Below are 17,786 nucleotides of genomic sequence, written 5' to 3'. Positions count from 1 at the left end.
CTGCAAAGCTGATCTGGCAACAGCAATCAGAGAAAGTTGGAGCCAGATTGATGAAGAGTACTGTTTGTCACTCATTAAGTCCATGCCTCAGAGACTGCAAGCTGTTATAAAAGCCAGCGGTGATGCAACAAAATACTAGTGATGTGTTGGAGCGTTCTTTTGTTTTTCATGATTCCATAATTTTTTCCTCAGAATTGAGTGATTCCATATTTTTTTCCCTTTGCTTGGTCTAAAAAAGTAACCGTTACTGACTGCCACAATTTTTTTTCTTGATTTCTTATAGTGTTTCTTAAAGCCAGAAAGTTGCCATTTGAAATGACTTTAGTTTTGTGTCGTGTCTGTGATCTGCTTTTTTTCTACAAAATTAAACAACTGAATGAACATCCTCCGAGGCCGGTGATTCCATAATTTTTGCCAGGGGTTGTACTCTGAAAAGACTTTGAATGTGTGAAATGCAAATAGTTGAAGCAAATATCATTTCAAATGTAGCTTGGCCTTTGTTTAAATTATACTGTTAAGAATAAAGCCATAATATTTGACCATAATTACTTAGATGTTGGCTGCATCAGGTTTCCAGATTGGCCATTCTGGCTCCTGTCATCTGTTATTATGTAGCCATACTATGTGGCTTGGCATGATCAAGTTGAAATGTAATATTTCACTGAAAACTGTTCATGTTTGCATTTCACCTGCTGTCTTATTTTTGAAATTAAGATTGATATGAATGCATTGATTGTGCCAGACCCAGACTTTACAGTGAGGCCTGGCACTAAGATGGATGTGGAAACCTCTCTGACTCCAGAACTGGAGCATCTCTGGACTTTCAGTTGTGAGCTCAGTAGAGGACACAGTGTGAGCAGCATGGCCTGGAACAAGAGGAACCTGGTAAAACTACGACACACCACTAGTCATTCATAATGTGAAACTTTAAATAAAAATATGAGCTGTGATCTCATACTAATACTTTTAGTCAGTTATTAGTCACTTACTGATTTTGAATTCTTCATGGTTGGTTCATTTATTTCTCATTCCAACCATATCCATAACAACCACATACAGTGGAACAAAAACAACACACACAAACAGTTAAAAATACAGTTAAAATACACTATGAGAAGAAAAATGGATATATTTAATGTGCAGTCAAGTTGAACAAACAAAAACAAAATCTTTGAAGACAAAAAATAAGATAATGGTCATAATACGAGGTCTGTTAGAAAAGTATCTGACCTTTTTATTTTTTAAAAAACTATATGGATTTGAATCATGTGCGCTTGCATCAGCCAAGCTTGAACCTTCGTGCGCATGCGTGAGTTTTTTCACACCTGTCGGTTGCGTCATTTGCCTGTGGGCAGGCTTTGAGTGAGCACTGGTCCAGCCCCCTCGTCGGATTTTCATTGTCAGGAAGATGGCTGAGCGATTGGAGCAGCGCTGAATCAAATTTTTCCAGAAACTGTGAGAGACAGCCAGGTGGAAACCATTCGGAAGATTCAGATGGCTTTCGGTGAAGATACTCTAGGCGCTACACAGATTAAGGATCATTACAACCGGATTAAAGACGGCCCACAGCGGCGCAGGGCGCACCGCGCTCTGAGCGGCCATCGACAGGCTGAAACGGCCAGATCATTTCCAAAGTGAAGGCTGTGTTGATCCGTGACGTCGTCTGACTACCAGAGAAATTGCAGAAGAGGTGTACATCAGCACTTTTGCGGCACATTCCACTGTTACAGGAGATTTTGTAATGAAAGACGTGCGGAGGAATTCACGCGTCGGCACGGACCTGCAATGGCGCACAACAAAAAACACGTCCGTGTTGGAAACCATTCGGAAGATTTAGACGGCTTTTGGTGGCTTTTCAGTCGAGTGAGTATCCGAGAAATTGTGTAACAGCTGGGCATGTCACAACTTGTCCTGTGAGACTTCCAACATGGACGTGTGTTTTGTTGTGCGCCATTGCGGCTCCGTGCCGACGCACGAATTCCTCCGCACGTCTTTCATTACAAAATCTCCTGTAACAGTGGAATGTGCCGCAAAAGTGCTGATGTCCACCTCTTCCACAATTTCTCTGGTAGTCAGACGACGTCCCGGATCAACACAGCCTTCACTTTGGAAATGATCTGGTCGTTTCAGCCTGTCGATGGCCGCTCGGAGCGCGGTGCGCCCTGCGCCGCTGTGGGCCGTCTTTAATCCAGTTGTAATGATCCTTAATCTGTGTGACGTCCAGAGTATCTTCACCGAAAGCCGTCTGAATCTTCTGAATGGTTTCCACCTGGCTGTCTCTCACAGTTTCTGGAAAAATTTGATTCAGCGCTGCTCCAATCGCTCAGCCATTTTCCTGACAATGAAAATCCGACGAGGGGGCTGGACCAGTGCTCACTCAAAGCCTGCCCACAGGCGAATGACGCAACCGACAGGCATGAAAAAACTCATGCATGCGCACCAAGGTTCAAGCTTGGCTGATGCAAGCGCACATGATTCAAATCCATATAGTTTTTTTTTTAAATAAAAAGGACGGATAGTTTTCTAACAGACCTCATAATAGTGAAAATAAATTGCTTGACTATGCAGGCTACATAGTATTAAGCAGTCTTACGACCTGAGGAAAGAAACTATAACAGCCTGACAGTCCTTGTTTTTTCAGAGCAATATCTCCTGAAGATAACAGGATGTGAAAAGGATAAGAAATGTCTTTTACAGTGCAGAGGGCTTTCTTTCTGCATCTGCTCCCGTATACAGTGCCCACCAAAAGTATTGGGCCCCTTGGTATTTCCATTTTAATTTGTTTATGTCATTTCAAATGCAAAAAGTAAATCAGCCTTGTCAATATAAAAAATTCTAAAATTATCTTTCTTAAACTCATACTCAAAGCAAATCTCTACAACTTGATATAAATTAATTAAAACTACAAAACCCATAAATAATAGGTTTTAGTACCAGTTTCCTTCAGACAAGCCAGGGGATGGATACATGAACATTTCCAAGTCACTGGATATGTGTTGAACTTTATTTATATCAGTTATGAAGAAATACAAGCAGTATGGCACTCTATTGAAAATCTGTGTGGAGTAGACAGTTCTCAAAAACTGAGTAACTGTGCAAGAAGGAGAAGAGTGAGGAAAGCCACCAAGACACCCAGACAATTCAGAAGAAGTTCTAGTCTTCTGTGGCTGTGATTGGAGAAATGGTGCATAGTGCATGTTTTGCATTTTGTATCCCCAGTTATACAGCTTCATGATGAAGTGGGAAAGAGGAGGGATGTTTTCTTTCTTCACAGACTTGGTTTGTCGCGGCCACCTGGGGGGTATTGGCGGGGTCCCTGGGTCCAAACTGCTGTGGCTCCAGACCGTTTGCGCTGTTGAGAGCGCGCCGTGTTTCCACCTCACCAGACCGCGGACTTTTTAGTTGTTTAGCACGTCACTCACTGTTATGTTTATTAAATTCTGTTATCCTTTGAACCGTGCTCTGCTTATTTTATGCTGGGTCCTTTCAAACGCTGGGTCGGTGCTCTGATCGCGTCCGAAAAATAACAGTAGTCTCTGGCCATTTAACAATGGACCAGCGGAAGCAGAGACGGTATTCTTGCCGGGAAGGCTGCAGCAGATGTTGGAGTTGATCCGGGATCAGTTGCGGGTGCTCTCCGCCCGGGTTGTGCGCGTTGGTGCGCGCATGGCGGAGTTTACAGCTTGGGTCGTGTCGCACCCCGCTGTTACGGCTGTAGCCCCGTCTCCTCCCATGCAGCTGGCTCTGACGCCTGTTGTAGCAGCCCCGGTGGTATTTAGTTTGCACTTTAAGCTGTTTGGTATAACCTGCTGTCATTTACAGCAGTGTGAATTGGTTTTTACTCTGTTACCACAGGGATTTTCTTATTTGGCACTTTGGCTCCCTCTGTTGGTGACAGTCACATTACCGTTCAGGTTCAAAGGATGGAAAACACAATGTTTTTCCATTCTTTGCACTTGACAACGTAGGCCACTGTTTTTTTTTATTGGTCTATTATCTGTTTCTTGTTTTAGTATGAGCTGTTTTTATCAGGGGTTAATTTGTTGTTTTTGTGGGTTTTAAAGCACTGTCTGTGGTCTGGTGGAGTTGAAAATGCAGGCTGTCTGGAGCATAGTTTGACCCAGGTGACTTTATGTTTGTCTGTTGGTCTTTTTTATTTCTTTTGGTTTCACCTCCCAGGGTTTGATGGGATGGTCCTCTAGGGGGTGATGGGGGGGTGATTGGGTTGTTTTTTCTTTTTTCTTTTTTTGTTTTTGTTTTTGTTGTTCCCTCTCTTCTCCTCTGGCTCCAGCCGTGTGAGCCGTACGTTGTCGGCGTTGCTGGAGTGGTGCAGTTTGGTTATGCTGGGCGTTTCCCAGGTAACCTCTGCACCCGGGGGGGTTTGGGGTATTTTTTTTATTTTCTTTACTTCCCTGTCTTCTCCTCTGGCCCCAGCCGTGTGCATCCGGGGGGGGGTTCGGGGTGTTGTTTTTTTGTTGATTCCCTGTTCCACCTCCGGCTTCAGCGCGTCTTTGAGCCGTACGCCATCGGCGTAGCTGAGGTTTGGGGCAGTGCAATATACCCGCAGCTGGTGGCTGGTTTAAAAGTCGGAGGGGTGGCGCCGTCTTGTGCCGTACGCCATTACCGCTGTTCCACTCCTCCCGGTTGACTTTTGGGGTATAGTCGTGGTTGGTGACACTGGACGTACTTCCAGTTTCCACTGCACTGAGGGGGTGGGGTTGGGGTTGTTTTGTTTGTATGTTGGTTTTTTTTTTCCCCAGTTTCCGCCCTCAGGTTGTGACTGTGGTGTCCTCTGGGGAGGAAAGGGCTGTGGGTCCATCTAGCCGTAGACGGCCGGGGCTGGGTCTGTTAGTCATGAGGTGGGGCGTCTCCTGGGGTTTGATGGAACGGTCCTCTGGGAGTCCCCGTGGGTGACTTTGGATCCCAGAGGGACCTCGGCTGTGGTTATTACTCCTGGAGCTGGCGGGATGTCCTCTGGGGGGTGTTGGTCCCTACATGTCGTCCGGGGGGGGGGGGGTGTAAGAGTTTTTTTTTCCGGAAAGCTTAAGTTTGGGTTGTGTTTTTTCTTTTCTCCTCTTCCCGGGGTTTGATGGGACGGTCCTCTAGGGAGGGGGGGTTGGTATGGTTGTTTGTGTTTGTCTTTTTTTTCTTTTTTTTTGTCTTATGACTAAGCAGACTTTAACACACAGTCGGAAGAAGGCTGAGTGCACAGGTTCAAGAACTCCTGGCCAAAATTATGCAAAGTGAACAACTAAAGCAAGAGTCGACAGGAATGAACGCAAAAATGCAGTCAGAGGTGGAGACTCTAACAGGTTTGCTAAATGAAACAGAGGGCAAGACCATTAAAGTCAACAAAGGATATCTCTGCACTGGAGTGTCAGCTGCGGAGCAGTCTACTGCAGACAGGCTCAGGGTGAGAAAGGATGAGCTCCAGGATGAGAGTGATAGTCTCGGCACAAAGTTCCCTGTTGACAGAAGAGGCGGCTGGAAGCGTGCATTATCCAGCTGAAGGAAGAACTAGAGAAGCTCAACATTGAGATGATCAATGACTGCATGAAGAAATTAACATTGCAGGTGGAGCAGCTGATGATGGAGCTGTCGTCAGAGCACAGTAACGCACAGCTCCTGGAGACGGGCCTTTCCCAGCTGGATCGTCAGCACAAGGAGCTGAAACTGAAGCTGCAGGAGGTGTTTTTTTGTTCCCAGCCAACATTCCAGCCATGGTCCCTGGAGGGGGGCTTTGTTTTTCTGGCCCAGGTCCGTGTGGTCGCCGGGAGGCTTCCCGTGAGGGTGGGGTACTGTTGTGGGCTGGAGTGTTTGGCTGGCTTGGTTTTTGTTTTCTGTTTCTCCCACCAGGTGGTATGCATTCAGGACTGAGTGGCTGAGCATTAGGACCTCACACGGAACACCTGAGGCTTGTTTTCACGTGCAGGTCATCAGGACTCACAGCTGTGGTGTATTTTGTCTTGATCAGAGATTGCTGCATTTAAACCTTGAATGCACAGTGTGTGATTGCCAGAGACTCGAACCTTGTGAGCAGACGTGTGAGATCGACGTCAGGAGAACAATCTCACCATCACGGACGCAGAGACCGCTCCAGGTTTGACGCCACAGTCTGTGAAGGAGGATTGGGTGAGGTCTCACGCTCTTCAGCACACTTCCTGAGGTAATTTGGTTTTGGTGACTTTTATGAAGTAATGACAGTGGATTTGGTGTCCCTCACACCTTGTGTTATTGAGCTGTCACGTTATGCTAATTGTCTAATCAGCTTCTGCTGCAGTGGAGATTTGAACTGAGTTGTTCCGTGCCTGCAGGGTGAGAAGCTAATGTATAGATTTAAGCCAGGAAGTGTTTGCTGATTGCGTGCACCTTTGAGTTGTGTCTCTCTGTGTGGAGTTGGACTCACCTCCATGTTTTCTTTCTTCACAGACTTGGTTTGTCGCGGCCACCTGGGGGGTGTCGGCGGGGTCCCTGGGTCCGAACTGCTGTGGCTCCGGACCGTTTGCGCTGTTGAGAGCGCGCCGTGTTTCCACCTCACCAGACCGCGGACTTTTTAGTTGTTTAGCACGTCACTCACTGTTATGTTTATTAAATTCTGTTATCCTTTGAACCGTGCTCTGCTTATTTTATGCTGGGTCCTTTCAAACGCTGGGTCGGTACTCCGACCGCGTCCGAAACATAACAAGGGTTTTATTAAAATGAAGACCTGAAAATTCAGCTATAATTTGCCAGAAGGTACATCAGCGATGCAAGCTTAGGTTTGATGTTTTGGTGAAAGAAAATCCTTCTCTGCTCCATTTCATCATGAAGCTGTGTAACTGACACACAAAATGCAAAACATGCACTGTGCACAATTTTTAATTTCTAATTCTAATTTATATCAAGTTGTAGAGATTTGCTTTGAGTTTGCATTTAAAGAAGATAATTTTAGAAATTTTTATCTTGAGAAGCCTGATTTACTTTTTGTATTCATGGGGAGGTGATGGTCTAATGGTTAAGGTGTTGGGCTTGAGACCAAAGGTTCTTCTGTTCAAACCCCAGCCTGACTGGAAAATCACTAAGAGCCCTTGCTCAAGGTCCTTAATCCCCTTGCTTCCGGTGTGTAATGAGAGCCTTGCATGGCAGCACCCTGATATCGGTGTGTGAGACTGCATTCATGAATGTGAGGCATGATTGTAAAGTGCTTTGAGCGTCTGATGCAGATGGTAAAGTGCTATATAAATGCAGTCAGTTTACGATTTATTTGAAATGGCATAAACAAATTAAAATATGTGAAAATCCAAGGGGTCCAATACTTTTGGAGGGCACTGTATGTCCTCCATCAAGGAGAGTGAAACCCCAGTGACCTTTAAAGTCATCCTCACACGTTGTAGGATGGCGTCCTGTATGTTGCAAAGGCTTCCTTTTGGACAGTCAGCAACTTCCAGCCAAGATGCAATGCAGCTCATAAGGATACTCTCCATAGTGCACTCACATAAAGTGAGTAGGATGGGGGAGGGAATTCTCACCTATTTCAGCCTCTGCAGGAAGCATAACCTCTGCTAAGCACTGTGCGGCATTTAGTGCCCAGGAAAGATGCTCAGTGATGTGGCTGCCAAGGAATGTATTGGTACTAACCCTCTGCACAGTGGAGCCACTGATGTACAAAGTGGAATGCTTGAGCTTTTACCAGAAGTCCGTGATAATCTCTTTGGTCTTTTCAACATTAAGAGACAAGTTGTTATCTCTATACCAGGCAACCAGCTGTTCCAACGCCGCTCTGTTAGATGTTTCGTCATCACTGCTGATCACCCCCATTAGAGTGATGTCATCCACAAATTTGATGAGCTAGTTTGTGCTACTGTCAAGAATCCAGTTTGATGACTTCAGAGTTGCATCTCTGCTTTTTGTGGATGATGTGGTTGTGTTAGCAGTGACCTCCGATGCACACTGGGCAGGTTTGAAGCAGCGTGTGAAGACAGCACCTCCTATTCTGAGACCATGGTCCTCTGTCACAAAATGGTAGATTGTCCCTTCTGGTCAGGAGAGAGTTATTGCACCCAAATGGAGGAGTTACTTTGACTGAATGAAGGTCCAGAGGGTATCTGAGCTTACACCAATAACAGGGTGAGAAATGGGAGGGACTCAACTGACTGAGCAGAACACACAACTGTCACAGTGAATTTAGAAAATAATAAGTGATGTAAACCTAGAGGAAGGATTAATTTCAACACAGATAGCTGGACACTTTAGTTTAATTATCTATCATCTATTGGCAGCTGTGGTGGCCAAGTGGTTAGTGCGCTTGGCTTCAGTGCAGATGGTTCCTGGTTCAAACCCCATCCCGCCACATTTCTCCATGTACTCTGGAGTTGCGTCAGGAATATGGACAATTTAAAGATTCCAGTCCACCTAACCTGCATGTCTTTGGACGTGGGAAGAAGCCGGAGCACCCAGAGGGAACCCATGCAAACACAGGGAGAACATGCAAAACATCCCATGACCTTCTTGCTGTGAGGCAAGTTCAGGTGGTTCCCTGAAGCTAAAATTACCTGTCCAGTAATGTTATTTGAGTTACAATTAAGACCTATACTCTAATGACTCATGCTGTAAAATTGTGCAGAGTGAATGTTTACCTCTTGCATTGACACATCAAACATATTTCTATTTGTTTTGTTAGGACCTTCTGGCAGTGGGCTATGGTGGTAAAGACTCAGACAACAAATCAGGATTGGTCTGCTGCTGGTCCCTTAAAAATCCCATGGTAGGGCTGTACCTTTTTGTTTTGTCTTTTATTGATTGTTTCAAAATTGCATGTCATTCCCTACTTTTGGTAATTTATCAATGACGTACTTCCTTCCATACAACAAACCTGCATACACATTTTCTCTAAATCCAAACTCGTGCATTGAATGTGTTGGTGTGTTGCATTTAAAGTAGACCTGCATTGAAATAAATGCAGTCAGATCTTTGGACCAAAAAATGACTTATATTTACACATAAGAAGGATCTTCTGAATGTAGTAAAGTAAATCTTCAAGCCCAGATCTGTCATTCAACGGAGAAATCTTCATTTAAAAATGACAAATTTACAGCTAACATTTAGCCCTCTGCAAAACGGTCATCTCATCATGGACGCTGCTGAGACGTCACGGAGAAGACCCTATCCTAGCATGCATTGTGCGCGCCAACTGTAATTTGTGGATTTACGTCAGTTTGCATCTGCACCTTTTTCTTGTCTTATACGGAAAGATCTACTTTTTTTTAAACTTCATCTTGTCTTGCGGTACGCTTGGTGAGTACACATTTCTTTTATTTGTGCTTGAAAATTATTTTGGGGGACTTTTTCATACGCCCGTTTGATTGAGTGGTGTCGCATTGAAAATCTACTGTCTTTCGCCTCCGGTGTACCGTCGCGGGGTACGGAGGTGAGACCGACGCCCCTGCCGTATCGACAGCAGCACACTTGAAGCGGTCTCGCCTCTATGAGGGTGGTCGAACACCTGTCGGAGCTCCCTCACAAACTCAGTATAAACCGTTAGGAGCCGTGAATTCTGCTCCCAAAGCGCCGTAGCCCAGGCGAGTGCCTCTCCTCGAAGCAAATTGATTACATAAGCCACCCGGCTGGCGTCTGCTGCGTACATGACGGGACGCTGTGAAAAGACGAGCGAGCACTGCATCAAGAAGTCCGCGCACGTCTCCACACAGCCTCCGTACGGCTCCGGAGGGCTTATGTATGCTTCAGGGGAAGGTGGGGGGGTTCGTTGAACGACCAGCGGAATGTCTGTTTCTGGCACACGGTCAGCAGGAGGAGGTGCTGCAGCAGCGCCCTGAGCACGCGCTTCCACCTGGGCGGTGAGAGTCTCCATCCTACGATTGAGAACACTGCTCTGCTCGGTAACTAAGTCCAACCGAGCGGTAAAGGCGGTTAAGATGTGCTGCAGCTCACCCAACACGCCTCCTGCTGGCGCCTGTGCACCTCGCTCTTCCATTGGCTGTTCAAGCGATGGTTGACGCCCCTCGGGATCCATGACGCTGGCCGAGAAATCCTGTTGTGAAAGTGTCGTGACACGGACCCACAACAGGGGGCGTTAATGAACGGACAATGGATAAGCCAAAAGTAACAATTTAATGTTGTGAATCGCACAACGAAGTACAGACAATAACAATATGGTGGACTGTCAATCATACACCAGGTGACGTGTGGGCAGGCTTGACGATAGAAGACGCCTGGCGAGAGAAGAGCCGGATCCCCACACAGCTTTCACCACCAACGGAGCTGAAGAACACCGGAGCCGCCAAGCCCTGTGCCCCAGGTGGCCGCTATCTTCAGCAGTCAGACCCGGTACTGCTGGCAGAAAACAGAGACAGTCCTGATGAGTGGGAGTTCGCACACTCAGTAATCCCACAGTCAGTGTTTAGCTAGGAGGGAGCACCTCCACCTCCAATCACACACCCGTGCAGCTCCTGTCTAACCACTCATCTGGTTGGAGTGTGAAGCGAAGCCGTCGCCGACCACACCAAACGCCAATCCCACAGACAAGGACACACCACAGGAAAACGGCTGCAAAGAAGCACAGATTACTACTCAATGTTTTGAGTCAGCAGAGAAAGTTACCTGAATGGTAGCTGATTTCTCGGCGAGGAGGTGGAGTTGCAGTCCGGTCTTTGTAGTGGTGGTGATGGGTGACAGCTGGTGTTGATAGATGACAGCTGTCACCTCCAGCGGCTCCGACGCCCTCTCGTGCTTGGAGCCCGCACTCCAAGCAGGGCGCCATCTGGTGGTGGTGGGCCAGCAGTACCTCCTCTTCAGCGGCCCACACAACAGGACCCCCCCCTCAACGGGCGCCTCCTGGCGCCCGACCAGGTTTATCCGGGTGCCGGGCGTAGAAGTCGGCCAGGAGGGCCGGGTCCAGGATGAAGATCCTTTTCACCCAGGAGCGTTCCTCGGGACCATACCCCTCCCAGTCCACCAGATAGTGGAAGCCCCGACCCTTGCGACGGACGTCCAGAAGCCGACGCACGGTCCACGCCGGCTCCCCGTCGATGATCCGGGCAGGAGGTGGTGCAGGTCCAAGGGTGCAGAGCGGTGAGGTGTGGTATGGTTTGATACGAGAAACGTGAAAAACAGGATGGATCCGCAGTGAAGCTGGCAGCCGTAGCTTCACTGCGGCCGGGCTGAGGACTTTGGTGATGGGAAAGGGTCCGATATATCTGTCTTTCAGTTTCTGTGATTCTACTTGAAGTGGGATGTCCTTCGTCGACAACCATACCTCCTGCCCGGGCTGGTATGCAGGGGCCGGGGAACGCTGGCGGTCTGCATGGGCCTTGGCCCTCGTCCAGGCCTTCAACAGGGCAGAACGGGCGGTCCGCCACACCCGGCGGCACCTCCTGAGTTGGGCCTGGACCGAGGGCACACCGACCTCACCCTCCACAAGCGGGAACAATGGGGGCTGGTACCCCAAACATGCCTCGAACGGGGAGAGGCCGGTGGCAGACGACACTTGGCTGTTGTGGGCGTACTCGATCCAGGCCAGATGGGTGCTCCAGGCCATTGGGTGCGCGGAGGTAACGCAACGGAGGGCCTGCTCCAACTCCTGGTTCGCCCGCTCTGCCTGTCCGTTCGTCTGGGGGTGATACCCGGACGAGAGACTCACGGTGGCCCCCAGTTCCTTGCAAAAACTCCTCCAGACCTGAGAGGAGAACTGAGGGCCACGGTCTGAGACGATGTCCGCTGGTATCCCATGCAGACGCACGACGTGGTGGACCAGGAGGTCTGCTGTTTCCTGGGCCGTAGGGAGCTTCGGGAGGGCCACGAAGTGAGCCGCCTTGGAGAACCGGTCCACTATCATCAAGATGGTGGTGTGGCCCTGGGACGGCGGGAGGCCTGTGACAAAGTCCAGGCCGATGTGGGACCAGGGGCGATGACGCCCACCAGAAGCGCTGTTGGACTACTGCCATGGTCCTGCGCACTCCGGGATGACAGGAGAGTTTGGACCCATGGCAGAAGTCCAAAACCGCACCTCTGGCCTCTGGTGGGACGTACATCTTGTTCTTCGGGCCGGTCCCCGGGTCCGGGTTCCGTGTCAGGGCCTCCCGGACGGTCTTCTCCACGTCCCAGGTGAGGGTGGCCACGACAGTGGACTCGGGGATGATGGTCTCTGGGGGGTCTGACAGCTCGGCCTTGGCTTCCTCTTCATGCACCCGGGACAGTGCATCCGACCGTTGGTTCTTGGCCCCGGGACGGTACGTAATCTGGAAGTCAAAGCGCCCGAAGAACAGTGACCAGCGGGCTTGCCTGGGGTTCAGACGCTTCGCGGTCTGGAGGTACTCCAGGTTCCGATGGTCCGTGAAAACCGTAAATGGTACCGATGCTCCCTCCAACAGGTGTCTCCACTCCTCAAGAGCCTCCTTCACCGCAAGAAGTTCCTGATTGCCGACGTCATAGTTCCGATCAGCTGGGGTCAACCTGCGGGAAAAGTAGGCACATGGATGGAGAACCTTGTCGGACTCCCCGCTCTGGGATAGCACGGCTCCTATCCCTGAGTCAGAGGTGTACACTTCAGCTACGAACTGGCACTTGGGATCGGGCTGCACCAGAACTGGTGCAGTCGAGAACTGGCGTTTCAACTCCCTAAACGCGGCTTCGCACCGATCCGACCAGGTGAAGGGGACTTTTGTGGAGGTCAGGGCTGTCAGGGGGCTAACTACCTGACTGTAGCCCTTGATGAACCTCCGGTAGAAATTTGCAAAACCGAGGAACTGTTGTAGTTTCCTACGGTTCCTTGGTTGGGGCCAATCTCTCACTGCCGCAACCTTGGCCGGATCAGGGGTGACAGAGTTGGAGGAGATTATGAACTCCAGGAAAGACAAAGAAGTGCGGTGGAACTCACACTTCTCGCCCTTCACAAACAGCCGGTTCTCCAACAACCGCTGTAGGACCTGACGTACATGCTTGACATGGGTCTCAGGATCCGGAGAAAAGATGAGTATATCGTCTAGATATACGAAGACAAACCGATGCAGGAAGTCCCGCAAGACGTCATTAACCAACGCTTGGAACGTCGCGGGCGCATTGGTGAGGCCGAACGGCATGACCAGGTACTCAAAGTGACCTAACGGGGTGTTAAATGCCGTCTTCCACTCGTCTCCCTCCCGGATCCGAACCAGGTGATAGCATTCCTAAGATCCAATTTCGTGAAAATTTGGGCTCCATGCAGGGGCGTGAACACTGAATCCAACAGAGGTAATGGGTATCGGTTGCGAACCGTGATCTCGTTCAGCCCTCTGTAATCAATGCATGGACGGAGTCCGCCGTCCTTCTTGCCCACAAAAAAGAAACCAGCACCCATCGGGGAGGTGGAGTTCCGGATCAACCCGGCAGCTAACAAGTCCCGGATGTAGGTCTCCATTGATTCGCATTCCGGACGTGAGAGGTTGTACAGCCTGCTGGACGGGTACTCAGTGCCCGGTATCAAATCAATGGCACAATCGTACGGACGGTGCGGGGGCAGCGTGAGTGCCAGATCCTTGCTGAAGACGTCAGCAAGGTCATGGTACTCGGCTGGCACCGCTGCCAGATTGGGGGGGACTAAAACCTCCTCCTTAGCTGTCACACCGGGTGGAACCAAGGATCCTAAACACTCCCGGTGGCAGGTTTCGCTCCACTGAACCACAGCCCCAGACGGCCAATCAATCCGGGGATTGTGTTTTAGTACCCATGGAAAACCCAAAATTACTCGGGAGGTAGAAGGTGTTACATAAAACACAATCTCCTCCCTGTGATTCCCAGACACCACCAATGTCACTGGCTGTGTCTGGTGTGTGATCAGTGGAAGAAGGGTGCCATCTAGTGCCCGCACCGACAGTGGTGACGGTAAGGCCACTAGAGGGAGCCCAACCTCCTTTGCCCATCTGCTATCCAGCAGATTCCCCTCTGACCCCATGTCCACCAGTGCTGGGGCATGAAGGGTTAGATCCCCGTCGGTGTTCCGTTAATCAGTTGTCTAACCGTATAACCAGGTCGATAAGCCCGTCTAAATCCCGCGGCTCGTCCTTCGCCACCAGGTGCTCCTTAAGGACCAGAGACAGTCCGTTTACAAAGGCGGCGCGGAGCGCAACAGCATTCCAGCCGGCTTGCACTGCCGCGATGCGGAAGTCGACTGCATACTTCGCTGCACTCCAACGCCCCTGCCGTATCGACAGCAGCACACTTGAAGCGGTCTCGCCTCTATGAGGGTGGTCGAACACCTGTCGGAACTCCCTCACAAACTCAGTATAAACCGTTAGGAGCCGTGAATTCTGCTCCCAAAGCGCCGTAGCCCAGGCGCGTGCCTCTCCTCGAAGCAAATTGATTACATAAGCCACCCAGCTGGCGTCTGCTGCGTACATGACGGGACGCTGTGAAAAGACGAGCGAGCACTGCATCAAGAAGTCCGCGCACGTCTCCACACAGCCTCCGTACGGCTCCGGAGGGCTTATGTATGCTTCAGGGGAAGGTGGGGGGGTTCGTTGAACGACCAGCGGAATGTCTGTTTCTGGCACACGGTCAGCAGGAGGAGGTGCTGCAGCAGCGCCCTGAGCACGCGCTTCCACCTGGGCGGTGAGAGCCTCCATCCTACGATTGAGAACACTGCTCTGCTCGGTAACTAAGTCCAACCGAGCGGTAAAGGCGGTTAAGATGTGCTGCAGCTCACCCAACACGCCTCCTGCTGGCGCCTGTGCACCTCGCTCTTCCATTGGCTGTTCAAGCGATGGTTGACGCCCCTCGGGATCCATGACGCTGGCCGAGAAATCCTGTTGTGAAAGTGTCGTGACACGGACCCACAACAGGGGGCGTTAATGAACGGACAATGGATAAGCCAAAAGTAACAATTTAATGTTGTGAATCGCACAACGACGTACAGACAATAACAATATGGTGGACTGTCAATCATACACCAGGTGACGTGTGGGCAGGCTCGACGAAAGAAGATGCCTGGCGAGAGAAGAGCCGGATCCCCACACAGCTTTCACCACCAACGGAGCTGAAGAACACTGGAGCTGCCAAGCCCTGCGCCCCAGGTGGCCGCTGTCTTCAGCAGTCAGACCTGGTACTGCTGGCAGAAAACAGAGACAGTCCTGATGAGTGGGAGTTTGCACACTCAGTAATCCCACAGTCAGTGTTTAGCTAGGAGGGAGCACCTCCACCTCCAATCACACACCCGTGCAGCTCCTGTCTAACCACTCATCGGGTTGGAGTGTGAAGCGAAGCCGTCGCCGACCACACCAAACGCCAATCCCACAGACAAGGACACACCACAGGAAAATGGCTGCAAAGAAGCACAGATTACTACTCAATGTTTTGAGTCAGCAGAGAAAGTTACCTGAATGGTAGCTGATTTCTCGGCGAGGAGGTGGAGTTGCAGTCCGGTCTTTGTAGTGGTGGTGATGGGTGACAGCTGGTGTTGATAGATGACAGCTGTCACCTCCAGCGGCTCCGACGCCCTCTCGTGCTTGGAGCCCGCACTCCAAGCAGGGTGCCATCTGGTGGTGGTGGGCCAGCAGTACCTCCTCTTCAGCGGCCCACACAACATTTACTTTACTGCATTCACAAGGGTCTTATAAATACATATCAACTATTTCTTTCTGAAATCTGACCACATTTATTTCAATGCAGGTCTACTTTAAAGATGTAAATAACCTTGAATGAGGTACAGTTTCTTTAAAATTAAGCTGTACATCAGTATAAACAACCTTTGTTTTGAAGACAAATAAAGCTCATCTCCAGTTTATGTCATTAATAACGGTAATCAATACCTTTCCATACTAAAGATGTTCTAGCATGTTGCCCGTGGGGATCCACAGGCTTTGGATTGGGTGTTTATGAAATAGGTAGCTAACATTTTTCAAGGGTGCAATGAATTAAGCAATGAGTTGGAATGGCAAGTGAGGCCAGAATGTTTTTAGAACCTTAGACCTCAACAATTTATAGAAGAGGAAGTCAACACTTTTATTTCATGTTAATGTTAATGTACTGTCTTAATGTATTTATAAAATGTTTAGGTTTTTGCTATCATATATATACTGTTATTATTATTATTATTATATTTTATTATTATCTCTGTTTTGTCATTTGAATTTTAAATTGAACACAATGGAAATAAGTGTTTTCACTTTCTTGTGTCATCCATGTATTTTTAAAGTAGACCTGCACTGAAATAAATGCAGTCAGATCTTTAGACCAAAAAATGACTTATATTTACACATAAGATCCTTCTGAATGTAGTAAAGTAAATCTGCAAGCCCAGATCTGTCATTCAACGGAGAAATCTTCATTTAAAAATGACAAATTTACAGCTAAAATTTAGCCCTCTGCAAAACTGTCATCACATCCGGGACGCTGCCGAGACATCAGGGAAAAGACCCTATCCCAGCATGCATTGCGCGCGCCAACTGTAATTTGTGGATTTATGTCAGTTTGCATCTGCACCTTTTTCTTGTCTTATACGGAAGGATGTACTTTTTTTAAAACTTCATATTGTCTTGCGGCACGTTTGGTGAGTACACATTTCTTTTATTTGTGCTTGAAAATTATTTTGTGGGACTTTTTCATACGCCTGTTTGATTGAGTGGTGTCGCATTGAAAATCTACTGTCTTTCGCCTTCGGTGTTACCATCGTGGGGTACGGAGGCGGGACCCGCAAAGAATCCAAGTCATTAAAAGATATAAACCTCTCTCAGTGGCCACGGAGCTCTGCGGCTCCGATTACCGAGACGTGCGGCGCTGCGGAAAGTCTGTCCTTGCAGCAACAGGTGTCACCGGCCGCTCCGCATCAAAACAGCGAGCGTAGTCTCTGGACTTTTGCCAAGTTGGCTGCACCTCCATTCAGTAGACAGGGACGTGGTGCCAGCTGCACAGCAGACACGGAGGTGATTTGAGTGGCCCGCTTTGGTGTTGACCGAGCACGCAGACTCAGTAAGTGCAGAGAGCGAGGCGTCGGGGAAGAACGTCGCCCGCTGTCGATGTCGCCGCTGATCTGAGCATGCAGAGCTGTATCTCACATTCATTGAGCTAACTTTTGGATGCTGAAACCAGGATGTGTATAACAGTAACATTACTAACAGATAAAATCAATTTCAATGCGGGATCGGACTGAAGGCGGGACGTCACTGCAATGTCCCAGATGTACAAACAGTTTTTGCTGAGGGCCAAGTTTTAGCTGCAAATTTGTCATTTTTAAATGAAGATTTCTCCGCTGAATTACAAATTTGGGCTTGCAGATTTACTTTACTGCATTCATAAGGGTCTTATAAATACATATCAGCTATTTCTTTCTGAGATCTGACCACATTTATTTCAGTGCAGGTCTACTCTAATGTATTTACAATTATATGAACTTACACTTACGCTTTTAATATAAAGATGATTTATTGCCCCCTGCTGGAAAGGCGTGAGTCCAAAATGTAATTAGCATTGTTAGCTAATATTCATAGCTTCTCCAAAACTATTACTCCTATCAGTGTTCTGTTTTGGTGCTGTTCATCCTTGACACAAAATACATAAGGGCCCTGTCCCACTGGGGAGAGGATTAATTGCGCATGAACTGAGTAAACAAATTGCAGGCATTCGTTGTCATCCGCAAAAAAATTGGCCAAAAATGACAAATGTCCCAGTATTAATTACAGATATATTAATAATATATAGCGAATATATGATGAACAATCACGGTTATATAACGCATGTAGTGAGGAAACTGATCTGACACATTGAGATTATCACGGCAGTATTCCGGGTATATTATGAATGCATCGCGCACGTGTTGCGCG

The 17,786-nt window shown here is 48.6% G+C and overlaps 1 protein-coding gene across 1 annotated transcript in view; it reads left to right on the top strand.

Moving 5' to 3' along the window:
* Positions 1-17,786, top strand: part of wdr78 (WD repeat domain 78) — a 116,945-nt gene that overhangs the window by 53,397 nt on the left and 45,762 nt on the right. The window contains exons 9-10 of the mRNA XM_034182684.1: positions 743-885; positions 8,660-8,743. Of these exons, the coding sequence (XP_034038575.1) occupies positions 743-885; positions 8,660-8,743 (227 nt within the window). The remainder of the gene's footprint in view (positions 1-742; positions 886-8,659; positions 8,744-17,786) is intronic.

The sequence above is a fragment of the Thalassophryne amazonica genome, chromosome 12, assembly GCF_902500255.1.
Source record: "Thalassophryne amazonica chromosome 12, fThaAma1.1, whole genome shotgun sequence".
NCBI lineage: Eukaryota > Metazoa > Chordata > Actinopteri > Batrachoidiformes > Batrachoididae > Thalassophryne > Thalassophryne amazonica.
Note: the sequence above shows the minus strand (reverse complement) of the source record. Positions and strands in the feature narration are given on the sequence as shown.